General features: G+C 43.8%; 1 protein-coding gene and 1 pseudogene across 6 annotated transcripts in view; one reads left to right on the top strand and one right to left on the bottom strand.

Moving 5' to 3' along the window:
• The window catches only part of PUS7 (pseudouridine synthase 7), a 105,882-nt gene that overhangs the window by 44,466 nt on the left and 44,141 nt on the right, over nucleotides 1–17,275 (top strand). For 4 of the 6 annotated variants that reach the window (XR_007479218.1, XM_049714798.1, XM_033439199.2 and 1 more), the window contains exons 2-4: nucleotides 13,305–13,722; nucleotides 14,599–14,683; nucleotides 14,815–14,916. Coding sequence is in view for 5 of the 6 variants with exons in the window: in XM_049714798.1 (XP_049570755.1) it covers nucleotides 13,305–13,722; nucleotides 14,599–14,683; nucleotides 14,815–14,916 (605 nt within the window). In the remaining variant the exon portion in view is untranslated. Of the gene's footprint in view, nucleotides 1–3,536; nucleotides 3,776–13,304; nucleotides 13,723–14,598; nucleotides 14,684–14,814; nucleotides 14,917–17,275 lie in introns of those variants that run through there. The other 2 variants (XM_049714799.1, XM_004263370.3) reach the window with 2 other exon arrangements.
• LOC105748209 (40S ribosomal protein S15-like) lies at nucleotides 10,175–11,672 on the bottom strand (annotated as a pseudogene).

Here is a 17,275-nt window from a genome sequence, read left to right as displayed (position 1 = left end):
GAGTAGAGGACCTAGGGATTTGACAATTTCAGAAACAAACATGGAAGGTGGTATCGCGGAGACGGAAACAAACAGGGGAAGGGAAAAAAAGCAGCCCTTAGAGAAAACAGAAACCATTCAATGAGGAGAAAACCTTATTTATTTATACACTGAGATGTGTGACACCATTGCAACCATAAAACAGTAACAGGCTACTATTTTAAAAGGAGCATTCAGAGACAAAAAAATATGATAGTAGAAATGAGAATTCAATAAAAAGGTGGAAGATAAATGTTGGGAAGTATCCTAGGGGGAAAAAAAGCAAAAGGACAAAGAAATGAAAAATATGAAAGAAAAAATAAATTAGAGGAGCACTACAGGGGGTTCAAAATACAAAAAATAAGAATTGTAAAACAACAACAACAGGGATTAGGGAAGGAGTTATCACCAACAAAACAAGAAAATTTCCCCCAAACTAAAGGTCATGAATTTCCAGCTTGAAGAGGTCCCACTGAGTGCCAAGCACAATGGGCACAACTTGACTCATCCCAAGGTTCATCATTGTGAGATTGCAGCACACTGGGGGCAAAAAGACAATCCTAGCCTTCCAAAGAGAAAAAGAGATCATTTAGAAAGGATCAAGAATCAGCATATCTTTTGATTTCTCAAGGGTCACAAAGAAAGCTAGAAGACATGGGAGCAGGTCTATTAAATTCCAAAGAAAATTTATTTCAAACTGAAATTCTGTACGTGACTAGTAAACTACCAATCAAGTGTGGATAAAGAATAAAGGTGTGGGGACTTCCCTGGTGGCGCAGTGGTTAAGAATCCGCCTGCCAATCCAGGGGACGTGGGTTTGAGCCCTGGTCCAGGAAGATCCCCCGTGCCGCGGAGCAACTACGTCCGTGTGCCACAACTACTGAAGCCCACGGGCCTAGAGCCCGTGCTCCGCAACAAGAGAAGCCACTGCAATCAGAAGCCCTCATACCACAACGAAGAGTAGCCGCCGCTCTCCGCAACTAGAGAAAGCCCACGCACAGCAACGAAGACCCAACACAGCCAAAAAAAAAAAAAAAAAAAGGATAAAGGTGTGTTCAGACATTCAAGAGCTCAAAAAATTTCCCTTTCATTTATTTCTCCTTCCTCAGGAAGCTACTGGAGATGTACTCCACTAAAATGAGGGCTAAACAAAGAAAAAGAATGCATGGGATATAGGAAACAGAAGACACAACACAGGAGAAAAATAAAGTGGGAAGCCCTGAAAACAGCTGTGCACTAGACATAGATGGTGCAGGTCAGAAGGCTCCAGAAGAGGCTCCTTCAGAAAGATGAGACTGATAGAACTTCTCATCTATCTGAATCTCTGGAGGAAGAGGTTTAAACAATCATTAAGAAGGCTTAGTGATGAACAGTAAAAATAAGATCATTATTAACTGCAAGAAAAACAAAAAATTGAGGAGAAGTAATCATAGTATATTACTTCGCTCAAGATGTGAGTAATGTTTACCTAATTATAATGAAGTAAACACAAATCTGTTTTTAAAAGTACAGTATAACTGGAAACTTCTCTGGCAGTGCAGTGGATAAGACTCTGTGCTTCCAGTGCAGGGGGCCCGGGTTCAGTCCCTGGTCAGGGAATTAGATCCCACATGCATGCTGCAACTAAGAGTTTGCATGCCACAACTAAGGAGCCCTGGAGCTGCAACTAAGGAGCCCATATGCTGCAACTAAGAAGCCTGCCTGCCACAACTAAGACCTGGTGCAAACAAACAAATAAATATTTTTAAAAAGGTACAATATAACTATATTAGGCAGATAAAGGGAAGGGAAGTGTGGTGGGGCTGGGGGAAGGAAGAAGAGCTAAACCCTAATTTTCCACAAGTGAAGTCAATAGATAGTGCCTAAAAGTGAGACATCAAGAAATAGCAATGCAAACATTTTACATAGAGAAATGAAGGTAAAAAAAATCAAAATAACCAGTTGAAAGATGAAGTGACTTTGAGGAAAGGGAAACAGGGAAGGGGCAGGGTGGGGATACAGTCTCTTCTGTTTCATTGCAAAACTTACAAGGTTTCTATAGAATTATTTGACTGTAAATCACAGATATGTATAATTGATAAAAAATAAAATTAAAGGAGAAAAAAGATTGCTCTAAACCCCAATTTTTACCTCTGAACAATTCATATTCCAGTGAAGGAAACAGATGAAGTTTAAGATTGAGTGCAGTAAGTTCAACAAGGGAAATGTTTGCAATGACTGAGGGAGCACAGAAAACAATTAACTACTATCTGGGGAATGGAGAGAGTTATCTAAGATGGACAGAATGCTAGACAATAATAAGGATGAAATGAGATAAACTGTGTGTGCTAGGCACTTAACAATCCATAGTACTGGTGTGGAGTTAAAAGCAGGATCCTGAATATTATACATAATATACATGTTAGGATGTAATTTTAGAGTCAAGGAGAACATTAAACTGTCAAATGTTTATTAGAGGGAGTTGGAATGGGGAAGAAGTTTTGAACACTCCTGTGTTATTTTAACTATAAAGGCCAATAAAGAGCTGCCTTTTTGGAAAACAAAAAAGCAAAAAATGCATGTTTTACTTGGATCTTGTCTAAGGAAGTTTAGGCTGAAATGCAAAAAGGGTAGGTTTTGACCGTGGACCCAGTTAATGTCCAAAGAAACGTGAACATTCTTTCCTCCATACGTGCTTGTGGGGAGTTGGGCTACAATCTCAGAGAAGGTACTTTTTAAAGTACAGTTGACCATTGAACAATACAAGTTTGAACTGCCCAGGTCCATCTATACAGATTTTTTTCAATAAATACTTACTACAGTACTATATCATCCGCAGTTAGTCGAATCCACGGATGTGGAACTGCAGATACAAAGGGCTGACTATAAAGTTATACTTGGATTTTCAACTGGACAGAGTTGGTGCCCCTAACCCCTGCATTGTTCAAGGGCCAACTGTATACGAAAATTAAAAGTTTAGATTGAATTTCTACTGTGTGGGTGTGGTAAAAATAGTTGCAGTTGCTGTCATTGGTACATTAACCTATGAATTAACCACAGTTCAAAAAACTGTGATTGTACATGCATCAGGGACGGAAAAGTACTCAAAGTACTTAACTGAGGCGAATAGTATCAGCGGAAGGCAGCATAGAACACAACCAGTCTTAGCGAATTACGTATGATCAGCTAACCAGATTCCCACATGTAAACCCAGATTTTAAAAACAAGTCTACTGCTGCTATGGAAAACTATATGGGGGTTGGCCAAAAATTTAAAAATGTAATTACCATATGACACAGCAGTTCCCCTCTGGGTATATACCCCCCGCCAAAGCGCAGGTGCGACCGCCTGAGAGCTCATGGAGTGAAAGGACCACGGTGAGCTCCAGCCTCGCAGGTTGCAAGGCCAAAGGGCGCAAGCAAGAGGCTTCCCCGGGGGCCACTGAGCAGGGGTGGGAAGGAGTGGGCGGGACCTCCTCCACAGGTTGGTGGGCGGGGGCGGAGGAGGCGTGGCCGGCGGCGGAGGGCGTGCTCCGCCCCGGGGTGGGGCCAGCCGGCAGCGGCGCGTCGTTGCGCCGCACGTGTGCGAGGCCAGCCGCTGTGAGTCCGCCTGAGCGCGGCGGGGTCCAGGTGCTCACCGAGCTCGCTGCTTATGCCTGGCCGCCCTTGCGGCTGGTTCTTACGAGTGGCCCTTGCCGCCGCCGCCCTCCTGCGCCCGGAGCAGCGCGCCCGCCTCCTTGTCGCTCGGTCCGCGCCGCGCGCGCGCTCTCAGGCCCCAGGTAAGTGTGCGACCTCCCCACAGCCGCCCGGGCTCTGCGGCCAGCCCTCGGCCCTGCCACGCGGCCCAAAACCCCGCCCGGAGGGGCAGCGTAGACTGGGAAGGCGTCCCGGCCGTGGTCTGAGCCCGCGGCGCGCCCGAGGCGCCTCCATTACGGTTCGTGCCTGTGGGAGCGTGGCGGGAGCCCGGCTGGTTCTGCGGTTCGGCGGTGCCAGCCCCGCCCCCAGCTCTCCCGGCGGGTCCTCGCAGGCGCCGCGCCCTCCCTCCTCCCCGCGGCGCTGTTAGCCCGAGGATCTCAGTCCCACTCCTCCCTTTCTTTGCCCCTGAGGCTCCCTAAACTCTTCTTTCTCCCGGAAGAGAAAACCCGCCTTTATCCCGAAGCCCTTTATAGCTTCCGTACACCGCCGAGCCAGGCTTCTACCGGGTCCAGCCCACGTGCTTTCGTTCTCTTATTTATCTGTCATTACTAACAGCGAACCTACTACGTGCCAAGCAGGCACTCAGGTGACTGCTTGTTTTGTATACGTCTCCCAGTGTAGGAGCAAACCGGAGTTTTTCTCGGTCAGTGTTTAATGAGTGGATGGAGGAGGTGCTGCTGGGCGTGTTGACCCATCCGCACGGAGTCGTTACCGCCAACCCTGCACCGAGAGGTTTAACAGTACACCCTCATTGCCTGGGTATTAGCGCCTGCCAAGAAATAGGGTTTGGAGAGTTTAGTCTTTCAAATATTTGTTTCCGTTGTCCGACCACTTTTTTTTTTTTATTCCGAAAATATAGGGTTACTAAGGACTTTTGTTTCAAGTCTCTAATCTGTGAAGCCGGCATACTCCCCATCACCTTGGCAATCCTTGCCTTGCACCTCCTTGCCTTGGCAATCGAGGCATCTGCCCAAAATCAGACTGTACACTCATACTGGGTAGGCAGTGATGTTGTTCAATCATTAGGCAAAGTAGCCAACAGTTCGTGTGTATTAATTTATAACTCCTTTTGAACGTATCTTTTGATTGATAGAAGCTGGTGCAGTAGAGCTGTTAATGAAACGTGGCTTTTGGCCCCAAGTAGGAGAGAGAAATAACAGCCCAGCTGGTCTGTTGAATAAGTTTGCTCCTGCCTCAGGTTCTTTACAGGCACTGTACCTGCTGCCCGAACACACACATCTTTTCATGTCTTCCTTCAAGTCTTTGCTCACAAGGCACTTCGTTAGAGAGACTTCACTAAAGAGCACCCCTCGTACTCTCACTGTCGTTACTCTGCTTGACTTGTAGCTCTTATGCGTGCATGTTTTGAGATTGTTTTATTTTATTCTCTGATATGTAAGCTTAATGGGAGTAGGAAATTTTCCTCTTTTCCCCAGTGCCTGGAACAGTGCCAGACACATAAGAGGTGGTTAATAAATATTTGTGAAATGAATGAATCTAAGGGACTTAATGACTTCGCATATTAGAGTGTGGTATGTGTGCTGCCCTGAAGAGAGTGCTCTTTATTGTGAAAGCTGGAGGGATTCTTGATGGTTTGCAGAGGACGGAGGATAGATGCATTTAAAAAGTGGAAGTTGTGGAGGGTTTTGAAGTACAGATAAGATTATTATGGCTCTGCTTTAGATGTTCATTTTGCAGGAAGTAATGTTAAGGGACTGTCAGTCTTGTATTAAAATTTTGAAAATGCTAAACTTTATTTTTGTTGTGGATTGTAGAGGAAGCTTATTGGTGAATCTAATGTCTTAATGAAACAGACTTTTAAATACTGTTAAAATTGTAATATTTCTAATCCCATTTGGCTCGTTCAGAGTGTAAAAGAAACAAAACCTATTACTTTAGTATTCCCTCTAAAGAATTGTGTAGGACGTTGAGTTCATGGGTAAGTATCATTAAATTTCATTCTCTTCCCAGTAGTAGCATCAAGTTTCTGGTCGATAAAGATTTTAGTTGACATTTGAGAAGCTCTCATTAGTATCATGGATAGTGTTTTTGTACAGCATTATGTTTCTTAAAATTTTTTTTTAAATTTTAGTACCATTTAGAAAACTCATAAAGCTGGTCCCTTTACTCCCCATCCCCCCCCCTTTTTTTTTAAAGCCAGTCACTTTTTACAGCTTTGAGGTAGAAGGCTTGAATATGTATATTTAGATTATCCTGAATGCAAAGCTCATTTCCTTAGGGAAATCAAATGGGGGCGGTCAGGGTTGTTTTATTTTTCTGGTTGAATTCTTCTTGGCCTCTTGGATGTTCACATGATTCATTCTCTCTCTCATTTAAAACTTATATTTCATTTCAGTCTTCTCTTTTGTGTAGTTTCTGCTTAAGAAAACAACACTGATTTGAGTTCTGCCTCCCTTAGCACAGACGTTTGCATACCTGTTCTAGCAAATATGTTCTTGGCTTCTAGGCCCACAGACAGAACTTAGCAAAATTTATATTGAGTGATTTATAATCACTTGTGCTATATATACTTTAATAATCTCTGTGTTAGGGCCGTTGGCTAAAACAAATGGAAAGTATACTTTTGTTTAATGAGCTTGTCTTTACAATTAAATGTAACAAGAAAAAGAGATCAGGCAAGTGTCCACAAGTATGAAGAAAAGGACTGCCAAAAGATACTAAAGGTCTGTTTATTTGGTGCTCTTGGCAGTGCTTTGAGGGTCTCTTAAAATTAAATGGTATCTGAAGGAGAAAGCCATGTTTAATCATTAGCCCAGAGAACAAAAGAAGCATAAGAAGCTTTGGTTTTCCCCAGACTCAGCAATACAGTTCTGCAGTGGAAACCATCCATAATAAATATTAATGACCAGCAGTTGAATAGCAGCAGCTAGTACAGACCTTTGACCAAGTCATCATTTTCAGCTTTAAAGAGAAAAGAACTGATACTTAAGAGAGGTGACCCACGTGGTAAATGGCAAAACCTAGATCAGGCTCCAAGTCATATGCCCAAACTGCCAAGCAAGAGTTGAAACCAGTGGTTGATACTTCAGATCCACGATCTGCTAGTATTCTCATTCCAGGGATGTTAGGTGTAACAATGCTGTCCTAAACCTTCTAGAATTTCATTCGCATGGGGGAGAGTGAGGAGATGGGGTGATGTCCATATTTTGGCTTAGGTGACTGGTAGTTTGTTGCTAACATTCCTTGAGGGGTGCAATTTAAAAGAAGTGCAGGGCTTCCCTGATGGTGCAGTGGTTAAGAATCTGCCTGCCAATTCAGGGGACACAGGGTCGATCCCTGGTCTGGGAAGATCCCACATGCCGCAGAGCAACTAAGCCCCTGCGCCACAACTGCTGAGCCTGCGCTCTAGAGCCCGTGAGCCACAACTACCGAAGCCCACGCGCCTAGATCCCATGCTCCGAAACAAGAGAAGCCACTGCAATGAGAAGCCCGCGCACCGCAACGAAGAGTAACCCCTGCCCCATGCAACTAAGGAAAGCCCGCGTGCAGCAACAGAGACCCAGTACAGCCAAAAAAATTAATTAATTAATTTAAAAAATAAATAATAGAAGTGCATTTGTGGTGGGAAATGATGAGATCAATTTGGGGCATGTTGAATTTGATGTTTGATTCTACCTCTTACCAGACTGTGTGACCTAGAGCAAGATACTCTGTTTTTTAGTGGCTAAGATGGGAATATTAATGATGCCTAAGTCACAGGGTTGAAGCAAGGCTTGATTGAGCTCCCTGTACACTATCATTGTTTAGCGGTCGTTATGATTGCCTTGGACCCCTCCCCTGAGTAAATCAGGGAGTTGGAGATGCATCTTGGCTGGAAAACTTGGGAATGAGAAGGAAACAGGACTGGGGAAGCCCAAATTTAAGCAGCATGTTGAGCAGGAGGGGAAAAGAGCACCCGAGAAGCAGGACAAAAGCACGGAGTAGAAGCCAGATCTTCCACCAGAATGTAAGCTCCACGCTGGCGGGGCGTTTATTTGATTTGCTAGGGTGTCGCATGCAGTACCTGGAAATAACGCCTGGTACAGGGGTGCGTGGTGAGTATTTGCTGAGGGGATGGAGTGCAGGGATGAGGAGTGAGTGACTGTTAAAAGGAGTCTGGAATTCCCTTCAGAGGGGTGCAGTTGCAGGAGAATGGTTATAATAAGGGGTCTTGTGAATGTGCTGGAAGGAGGTGTGTCTGTCCCAGGATCCCTGTTTTCTTTGTGAGTGGCACACAGGACTTGGAGAAGACCCTGCTGACCAGGGATGGCCAGGCAGTATGGAGGGCTGTCACAAGAGGAAGTCCCCTCACTTGGTGATGTTTTCTCCAGCAGCAGCCAGGAACACAGATGGAGATAGTAGGATTGGTACTTGGTTGAGGTTTAGCAAGGATCGTGCAGCTGGGCTAGTGAGCAGGAGTGTTGAGTGTGGCTTAGGAGTTAAGAGCTGTTGAGGTTTGGGGCGCTTGAAGAAATGAAGATGGAAGGGGTGGTATCTTGGGACTGCAGGTCTCTGTGTTTGAAGAACAAGTGATGGGAGAGAGGGAGCAGTAGAGCTGGACAGAGTGGTGGTTTGATGAGAATAGAATAATTAGTGTACCTTTTGATACCTTGAACTCTTATTTTTATTATAAAAAATTTCAAACATGCCAAGTAGAGAGAATGATGTGATGACATCCCCATATTCTCATCACCCATTGTTGTTTCAACAGTTATCAACTCATGGCCAGTCTTGTTTTAAATCTATACCCCACTGCACTTTCATTCATCACTGGTAAACTATTCTGAAACAAAGTCCAGACTTCATATCTTTTCAACCATAAAGATTTCATCCTGTATCTCTAAAACAAAGATTCTACTTTTAAGTGTAACCACAATGATATTATTATACCTTAAAAAGTTGACCATGTTATCTTTTAATGAAGATACTTTTTTTTGTTTGTTTTCTAATTAATTAATTAATTTTATTTATTTTTGGCTGCATTGGGTCTCTGTTGCTGTGTGCGGGCTTTCTCTAGTTGTGAAGAGCGGGGGCTACTCTTCGTTGCGGTGCGTGGGCTTCTCATTCTGGTGGCTTCTCTTGTTGCAGCGCACAGGCTCTAGAGTGCAGGCTCAGTAGTTGTGGCTCACGGGCTTAGTTGCTCCGCGGCATGTGGGATCTTCCTGGACCAGGGCTCGAACCCGTGTCTCCTGCATTGGCAGGCGGATTCTTAACCACTGTGCCACCAGGGAAGCCCCATGCTATCTCAATGTCATCAAATATCCTTACTGTTTCAGTATACCTGATTGTTTCATAAGTACCTTTTTAAACAGTTGATTTGTTTAAACCTGGATTCAAAGAAGGATCCACCCATTGCATTTCTTTGTAGGTTTATCTGTACGTTACCCTTTCCTCTTTTTTGTCTTGCTGCTTATTAGTTGAAGGACTGTCCTGGTCCTTGTTGAGTTTCCCACATTCACACTTTTGCTAATTGCTTCTGCATGGTGGTGTTTAACATCTTTTGTCCATGTATGCCATCTAAACTAGTAGTTAGACATAGGGTTTCAATCAGTAAGAACTTCATAGATAACAGCGTGTCCTTTCAGGGGCCTGCAGTGTCTGGTTGTCTATTTTTTGTGATGTTAGTGGCCATGGATGTCATTGCCCAGGTCCAGTATTTCATTAGGGAATTGCTACTTAGTAGGTCTTTGATACCTGTAGATGGGGAACAGTTTCAGCACCTGTTTCAAGAATTCTTCAAAATATCTATTGATGCTTGTTATACCTCTCTGGATTCTCTGGCAGGCACAAAAGAATTACTGTCCTCAAAGAATCTGCAGACCTCTTGAGGGAGAACAGGGGACTGGCATTTATCTAGTTCCTACTGTGGCCAGCCACTCTGTGTCATCTCATTTAATCTTCACCACAGTCCCGTGAAGCACGTATCATTCCTGTTTTACAACTGAAGAACAGAGGCTTGGAGAGATTAAGTAATTTACTCAGACCAGTTACACAGCTAGAAAGTGGTGAGGGAAAGCACGGTATCTGGGTGCCCACATAGGTAGTGCAGATGAAGGGAGGTAAAATGGGAAGACATGGACTTGACAGAGAGGAAGGCATGGGAGTCAGGGCTCGTGGTCTTCAGATGAGTCTCAAAGGACAAGGGAGCCCAGGGCTGAGACAGGTGTGGAGGACCTCCCGCAAGAGAGAGCTCGTGAATGGTCAGGCTGGGAGTGGGCACCTGTGCGGGCTGGGCCTCGGTCGTCGGAGGCCTGTGTGGAAGATAGTGGCACGTGGTGCTGGATGATGGATGGTGCCGAAGCAGAAGGTTGGAGCAGAGGAAGTAACTGGTGTTTCCATCCAGGCTTATGGCCATCACGTTGTTGAGAGGGAGGCTGATGAGTTCTCTGCGTCCTGGGTAGGAGGTAGATGTCCTGCAGACCGTGAAGTCTGAGCCCCGCTGCGGATGTGGCTGTTACTGGCCGTGCTCTCCTCTTCTCACCTCAAGAAGGGAATTGGGATCTGCTGGTAGATCCTGTCCTGCCAGCTGGGAACGTTGTGAGGGTTTTTTGTTTTCGTTTTTTTCTAGAGCTGTCTGTGTCTTTAGTGGCCAGCAGGCTGCTTGAGGGGGATGAACCGGGAGGCGCGGGTGGCCCCAGTGCTGGATTGTAGGTGACTGAGAACTCGCCTAGGTAGTGGCCCATCATCCCAGGCTGATTTCTACCTGGCTGAAGGGCTTGCCGTTGTAGATGCCCACCATGCTGCCCACCGTCTCGGGCAGGATGATCACGCTGCACAGGTGCTTCTTCACCACCTGGGGCTTCTCTGTGGGCGGCACCGCCTTCTTGGCCTCGTGCAGGCACTTATGCAGTGACGCCGCTCCCTCCGAAGCCCGTGGTTCCGCATCATCTGCTCACAGGACATGTCCAGCCCCTGGTTGAGGTCCACACCACCACTGGGGCATCGGGAAGCCATTGTGGGTTTGGGGTGAGAATATGTGTGACACAGTGTAATAAGTGGCCATGGGATGTACCCCAGGTGCCAGCAACACCGCAGGACTGTACGTGTGCTTATATCCCTCCTCCCCCCATGCCTCTTCCTAGGGTCCCCGTGTCAGGAAGAGCTCCCCTTATCCTCTCAGTTCCCCGAGACAGAAAACCTGAGTCATCCTGTAGCATTTCCTCTTTCCTCTCACATTTATCACCCAGTCCTGTCCGCACCACCTCTTAAGTGTCCCTGAATCCACCCCTCCTTTCTGTCACCTTTGCCTCAGCCTTAGATCAGGTTGTACTGATTTCTTACCTCAGTTGCCATCTTACCTAATCTCCCAGCCTAACCCCGGTTTTTCTCTTTGAAGGGATACCGCGAAATCTCTCTGACTTATGCATCAGGTGACGATTTGTTTTTTCGGATGTAATCTCCTCAGTTCAGCTTGGTGTGGCTTCCGCCATCTCCCCAGCCTTAAGTGTAGGTTCTCTGCGTGTGTGTTTTACCCTCGTGATGCATGGTGAGCGCAGTGGGGTTGCTCCCGCGCGCCATGCTCTCCCGTGCCTCTGCACATGCTGTACCACCTTCCTACCACTTTTTGCACAGCCCCTCTCTTACTCGTTCCCCAAAGCTTGACTCGGGTGTTCACATCTAGTCTTCCATTAGGAAGAGGTCTTCTCAGACCCCCTCACGCCAATGCCCCTGAGGTCTTCTGTGTGTTCCCATGTCTCAGGGAAGCCCTGGGCCCTGCCTGCCTCCGTCACTGGTGTGCAGGCTCTGAGGACAGTTTCGTTGATATAAAGTGAGAATGAAACACCATCAGAATCTCATAAACTAGCATTCTCTTTTACTATACCTTGCTTAGAACACGTAAAGAATAAGTGCTTTCTTACTTGGATTAGACATAATTTTGTATAACTAGTTGTACTTCAGTTCCCGTTTCTTGGTTTCTTCCATTTTCTTCTTTTTTTTGTCTTTCAAAGGAAATTGTTTTTACTGACATTTTTCTCTACTCCCCCCCTTCTTTTTTTTTTTTGTAGCCTTCCACTTTTCACTTTTCTTTCCATTCTTGACTTTTGACAATGAGGCAAGATCAAATACGGATTCTTTTTTGTGTGTTTTTTTTTTTCTTTGCGGTACGTGGGCCTCTCACTGTTGTGGCCTCTCCCGCTGCAGAGCACAGGCTCCGGATGCGCAGGCCCAGCGGCCATGGCTCACGGGCCCAGCCGCTCCGCGGCACATGGGATCTTCCCGGACCGGGGCACGAACCCGTGTCCCCTGCATTGGCAGGCGGACTCTCAACCACTGTGCCACCAGGGAAGCCCCGGATTCTTAAAATTTAGTTCATCATTATTATTCTACTGTAGATGCTTCTGTAGGTGGGCTTCTTATTAACCAAGCCTTGGAGAACTAGAATATTCTGCTCATTTATGTTCTTTATGTTTACCAAGTTCGTATGTTAATTTTAGCATTTCCCTATATAGGTAATATAGGAAGAAGCTTTATCCTTATTTCAACAAGAGCATCAAATAAGATCAAATTAGACAGGCACTTGCGGTCTTAGATAAGTGTGTGCTCCGTACTGGGAAGTGCATATGGTTTCCTAGACTTTTGCTTGGTACATTGTGTATGGGCCAGTTAAATGATAATCTGTATTTTTTAACTTGTGGCAAAATACACATAACATCATTCTAACCATTTTTAAGTGTGCAGTTCATTAGTGTTAAGTACATACACATTGTGGAACCAATATATAGAGCTCTTTTTCATCTTGCAATACTGAAACTCTATACTCATTAAAGAACTCCCCATTCTCCTTGCTTTTTAAAAAAATATGACATGGGGCTTCCCTGGTGGCGCAGTGGTTGGGAGTCCACCTGCCGATGCGGGGGACTCGGGTTCGTGCCCTGGTCCGTGAGAATCCCACATGCCGCGGAGAGGCTGTGCCCGTGGGCCGTGGCCGCTGAGCCTGCGCGTCCGGAGCCTGTGCTCCTTAACAGGAAGAGGCCACAGCAGTGAGAGGCCCGCGTACCGCAAAAAAAAAAATAATAAAAAAATAAAAATGACATCGTATCAGTCATATTAGTAAATGACTCATGTTAGTAAATTTATTTATATACTTTTAACTTAATCAGCTTTTCTAAACGATAACAATATACGTGAAACAAAACTCAGGTGCTACAACTGTGGTATTCAGTAAAAACAAGTCTCCCTGCTCTCCGCAGTCACCTACACCCTCTCCTAGAAGTAACTACCTTTCCCGGTTTCTTTTCACATTGTTTCTACATGTTGTTCAGCTTATGTACCTAGATGTCATTGTTCTTAATTTTTTGTTAATGTAAAAGTACTGAGATGAGCATCCTTACAGTTAAAACTTTAAGCACTTTCTTAATAATTTTCTTAGGATAATCCCTGAAAGTAGTATTTCTGGGTCAAGAGGCATCCATATTTTTAAGGCTTTTGCTGTCAAATTCCCTGCAGAAATACTGTACCATTTTTCTATGCCACTAAAAGTATATTTGGGAGAATTATTTTCATAAATGATATTTAGGACCCTAGGAACAAAGTTAAATGTGCCTCTATTTGCTGAAACCCAATTCTTTATTGAAGTGATTGTTACTGCCTGCTCTTTCTTGCTTCTAAAAGGTTCTCTTAAATGTTTTCTTGGAACCTTGAAAATGGAGATGACAGAAATGACGGGTGTGTCATTGAAACGGGGGTCCGTTGCCGTCGAAGATAATGACAGTGTGGCCCCAGGTGAGGCAAAGAGACAGAAGGTCTCAGAATGCTGTCCGACCAAAGGTCAAGACGGGCTAGAGAACAACTCTCTACCCAGTGGTGAAAAGGTGCCTGGGCCACCCGAAACGGCCGGAGAGGATAAAAAGAAATCTGACCCCCAGTCGGAGGAGGAGGGGGAGGAAGATGGCCTTTCAGAGGAGGGGGAGGAGGAGGAAGAGGCAGAGAGCTTCGCCAGCATGATGAAGCACGGGCTCACCGAGCTGGATGTGGGCATCACCAAGTTCGTGAGTTCTCACCAAGGATTCTCAGGAATCTTAAAAGAAAGGTATGTTTCGTTTACGTCAGGTTGTTTTAGTTATATTAGTTCTTTTCTCTAGAAAGAAATCAGCAGTCCTTTTTTCCATTTAGCTTTCTGTCCCCAAGGATTGTTCACACTGATGGTCAATAAGGAATAGGATGAAGGAAAGCTGCCTGGATGAGTAAACGAAACTATCTGAAGATAAAATGACTAAATAACAATTTCCCTGTGGCATCCCCTGTCAATATGTGAATGGGTGCTGTTTATTTCCTTAGAATATATTACTTTAAATGGTTTCAAGTTTTCCCTTGAATTGATCTTAAAAATTTTTCACCTGAATGAGCCACATCTGCAGGAGAAAGAAGGTGGTCTTTGGAGCCAGGTGGATCTGGGTGTGAATCCAGTTCAGCCACTTCATAGTTACTTAACTCCTCTGAGCTTCAGTATCCTTGTCCAAAATTGGATCATAATTCTACCTGAGGGTTGTTGAGAGTATTTTAAATAATGTCTGTAAAGTATTTAGCATAAAGGTAAGCTTCCGGGTGGTTCAAGGTAGATACACAGGCTTCTGATTTGATTAAATTTACTGTGTTTTGTGATTTACTTTAGAATGGACTGTATAATCATAGGGCAACATTAATAAGCTTTGATTTAGGCATTTTTCTGGAAGACTATTCTAGAAGTTCAGAGGGTCTTTTCTGTACATTCTGGTACCAAGCCAAGGTGTGGCTTAGAATTCATTGTGAAACCAGAAAACAATAACTCCGTGACTTTGCACTGAAGGTTTTTATTTTTAATCCCTGTTTTGCACAATGATAAGGCTTACTGTTGAGAAACTTTCTCCTAAAATTAATAGGCAGCAAAATGTTAATGCTCTGAGAGTTTACGTTTTCTTTTCCTCAGATATTCTGACTTCGTTGTTCACGAAATAGGAAAAAATGGACGGATCAGCCATTTGAGTGACTTGTCTGTCCCAGTAGATGAAGAGGTAAGAGCAGCTCTCTAGCAGAAGTCACCTTCTGAATAAAAATAGCCTTTCCTGGAGATCATAGAAATACAGAGCTTTGACAGCCTCGAATTCTGTGCGACTCACTGGGAGTTCTCATGGTTATTTTAAAGGATCCTTCAGAAGACGTATTTACGGTTTTAACAGCTGAAGAAAAGCAGCGTTTAGAAGAGCTCCAGCTTTTTAAAAATAAGGAAACCAGTGTTGCCATCGAGGTAAGTAGCACAAAAACATATGAAAAGGTTTTTTAGGGTTTTATTTTATTTTTTATTTATTTATTTAATTTATTTATTTTGGCTGCACCGGTTCTTAGTTGCGGCATGCGGGATCTGTAGTTGCCGAGTGTGGACTTCTTAGTTGTGGCATGTGGACTTTTAGTTGCGGCATGCATGCAGGATCTACTTCCCTGGCCAGGGGTCGAACTCTGACCCCCTACATTGGGAGTGCGGAATCTTACCCACTGGACCACCAGGGAAGTCCCCAGGGTTTGAATTGCTTCTGGTTGGGTGGATGTTAATAAATGTCTTTTGGAAAAATTACAGTAGTTAACAAAAGAATGGCTTTGCCCTTTTTGATCTAAAAGTGCATTGCACTAAAAATGTTTTTATCAGTGGCAGATAACGAGTATCCAGATAAGCTATGGCCCAAAAAAAAAAAAAAAAGTTATGTTTCTGCTTAAAAAATTTATGTGACCACAAATCAACAAAGAAATCTGTTGTTTAGAACTGCAAAGTGACCGTTATATCACACAGTGTCTGCTGCAAAGGACTGTTGCAGCCTGACAATGGTCCTGATAGGGAAGCCCTGGCTCCAAAGGCCTCGTGGTCTCAAATTGGACTCTGGGAGGGGGAGGAATTGGGGGAAGGAGGTAAGGGAGTGTTGCTTTGCTCATCTTGAGTCTACTTCTGCTATTCAAGAAAAAGAGAGCTTAGCTACTAAATAGAACAGTAAATGCCTTTTAAAAAGATTTTCATTATGAAAATTTTATTCTCGATTAGTGCTGTCCAGTGGAATTGTGGTGGATTCTTTTTGTTTTGTTTTGTTTTTGTTTGTTTTGTTTTGTTTTTTTGGCTGTGCCATGTGGCATGTGGGATCTTAGTTTCCTGACCAGGGATCGAAGCTGTGCCCCCTGCATTGTAAGTGAAGAGTCTCAACCACTGGATGGCCAGGGAAGTGCCCTGTCCAGTGGAACTGTGATGCAAGCCATGTTTTTAATTTTAAATCTTCAAAAAAAATGTAAAAGTAAAAACAGGCAAATAATTTTGACAGTATATTTTATTTACCCAAAATATTTCAATATGTAATCAATATTTAAAAAAATTACTAATGACATGTTTTACTTTCTTTTTTTCCTACTAAGTCTTCAGAATCCAGTGTTATTTTATACTGGTAGCACATCTCTATTCAGACTAGCCACATTTCAAGTGCTCAGTTGCCACGTGTGGCTAGTGATGACCATACGGAACAGAGCAGCTCTATGTGATCTCTGTAGCAAAGCAAATATGTTACAAGATTTTAAGAATCTTGAAGCACAAGATTATTAGAATTTAAAGTTTATTGAATTCATTTTGTCCTATATTTTGGCGACTTGCTGGATTTGGGGTTGTTTGAAATTTCTCCTTCCATTGCTCCCAGGTAAAAAGAGTTTACTGTAACTTTTCAGAATTTATTATTTGCCTCCAACCCTCATCTCCTCGTCTACCCACCAAAATTTCCCAAATATATGTACTGTTAAAATTTTAGGGATCTTTAATTACTGAATTTACTCATAGACAAAATGTCCAGCAATGCCAAGGAGAAAATTCCTAAGAATTGGTTTTGAGAGCTGTCTAGGAGGATGATCCAGGCTTCTGTTGCTTGTGCAACGCAGATACATATCTTAGCCCCATAATACACTTTTCCTACAGAGATGGCAAGATTTACTGTCACCTTAAAAATCATAGTTATGCCATCTACTGAAAGGTTTTACATTAAAGAGTATTAACCATGGGCAAGTGTCCTCATCTAAAAAATAGGAGGATGGACTTTCTGAATTTTTGAGGTCTGAATATGTATTCATTCATATACACTAATTATGATTCCAGCTCATTGCTTTCAGTGAATTCTAGATGTAGACTCACTTTTTTGGTGGAGGTGTGGTGGGGGGGGGGGCGTGCTGCGCTGTGCCGCTTGCGGGATCTTAGTTCCCCCACCAGGGATTGAACCCAGGCCCCCAGCAGTGGGAGCACAGTATCCTAACCACTGGACCTCCAGGGAATTCCCTGGCTCACTTTTTGATATGAAAATGTCACTTATCTATAATTATAGTGTACTTTTCTTTTACATTTTTAATTTTGTTAGAATATTGTTAGGTTTAGCTAGTAGTAGTTACATCTTCTTAGCTTGCAGGTTGCAGTCCATCAGTGGGTCATGAAATCAATTTAGTGTAACTTAACCAACATTTTTTTTTAATTGAAGTATAGTTGATTTAAAGTGTTGTGTTAGTTTCTGGTGTACAGCAGAGTGATTCAGTTTACATATATATATATATATTTTTCTTTTTTCATAATCTTTTCCATTAAGGTTTATTACAAG

Source organism: Orcinus orca, chromosome 9 (genome assembly GCF_937001465.1).
Source record: "Orcinus orca chromosome 9, mOrcOrc1.1, whole genome shotgun sequence".
In the NCBI taxonomy this organism is placed as follows: Eukaryota; Metazoa; Chordata; class Mammalia; order Artiodactyla; family Delphinidae; genus Orcinus; species Orcinus orca.
This window is presented reverse-complemented; position numbering and strand designations above follow the sequence as displayed.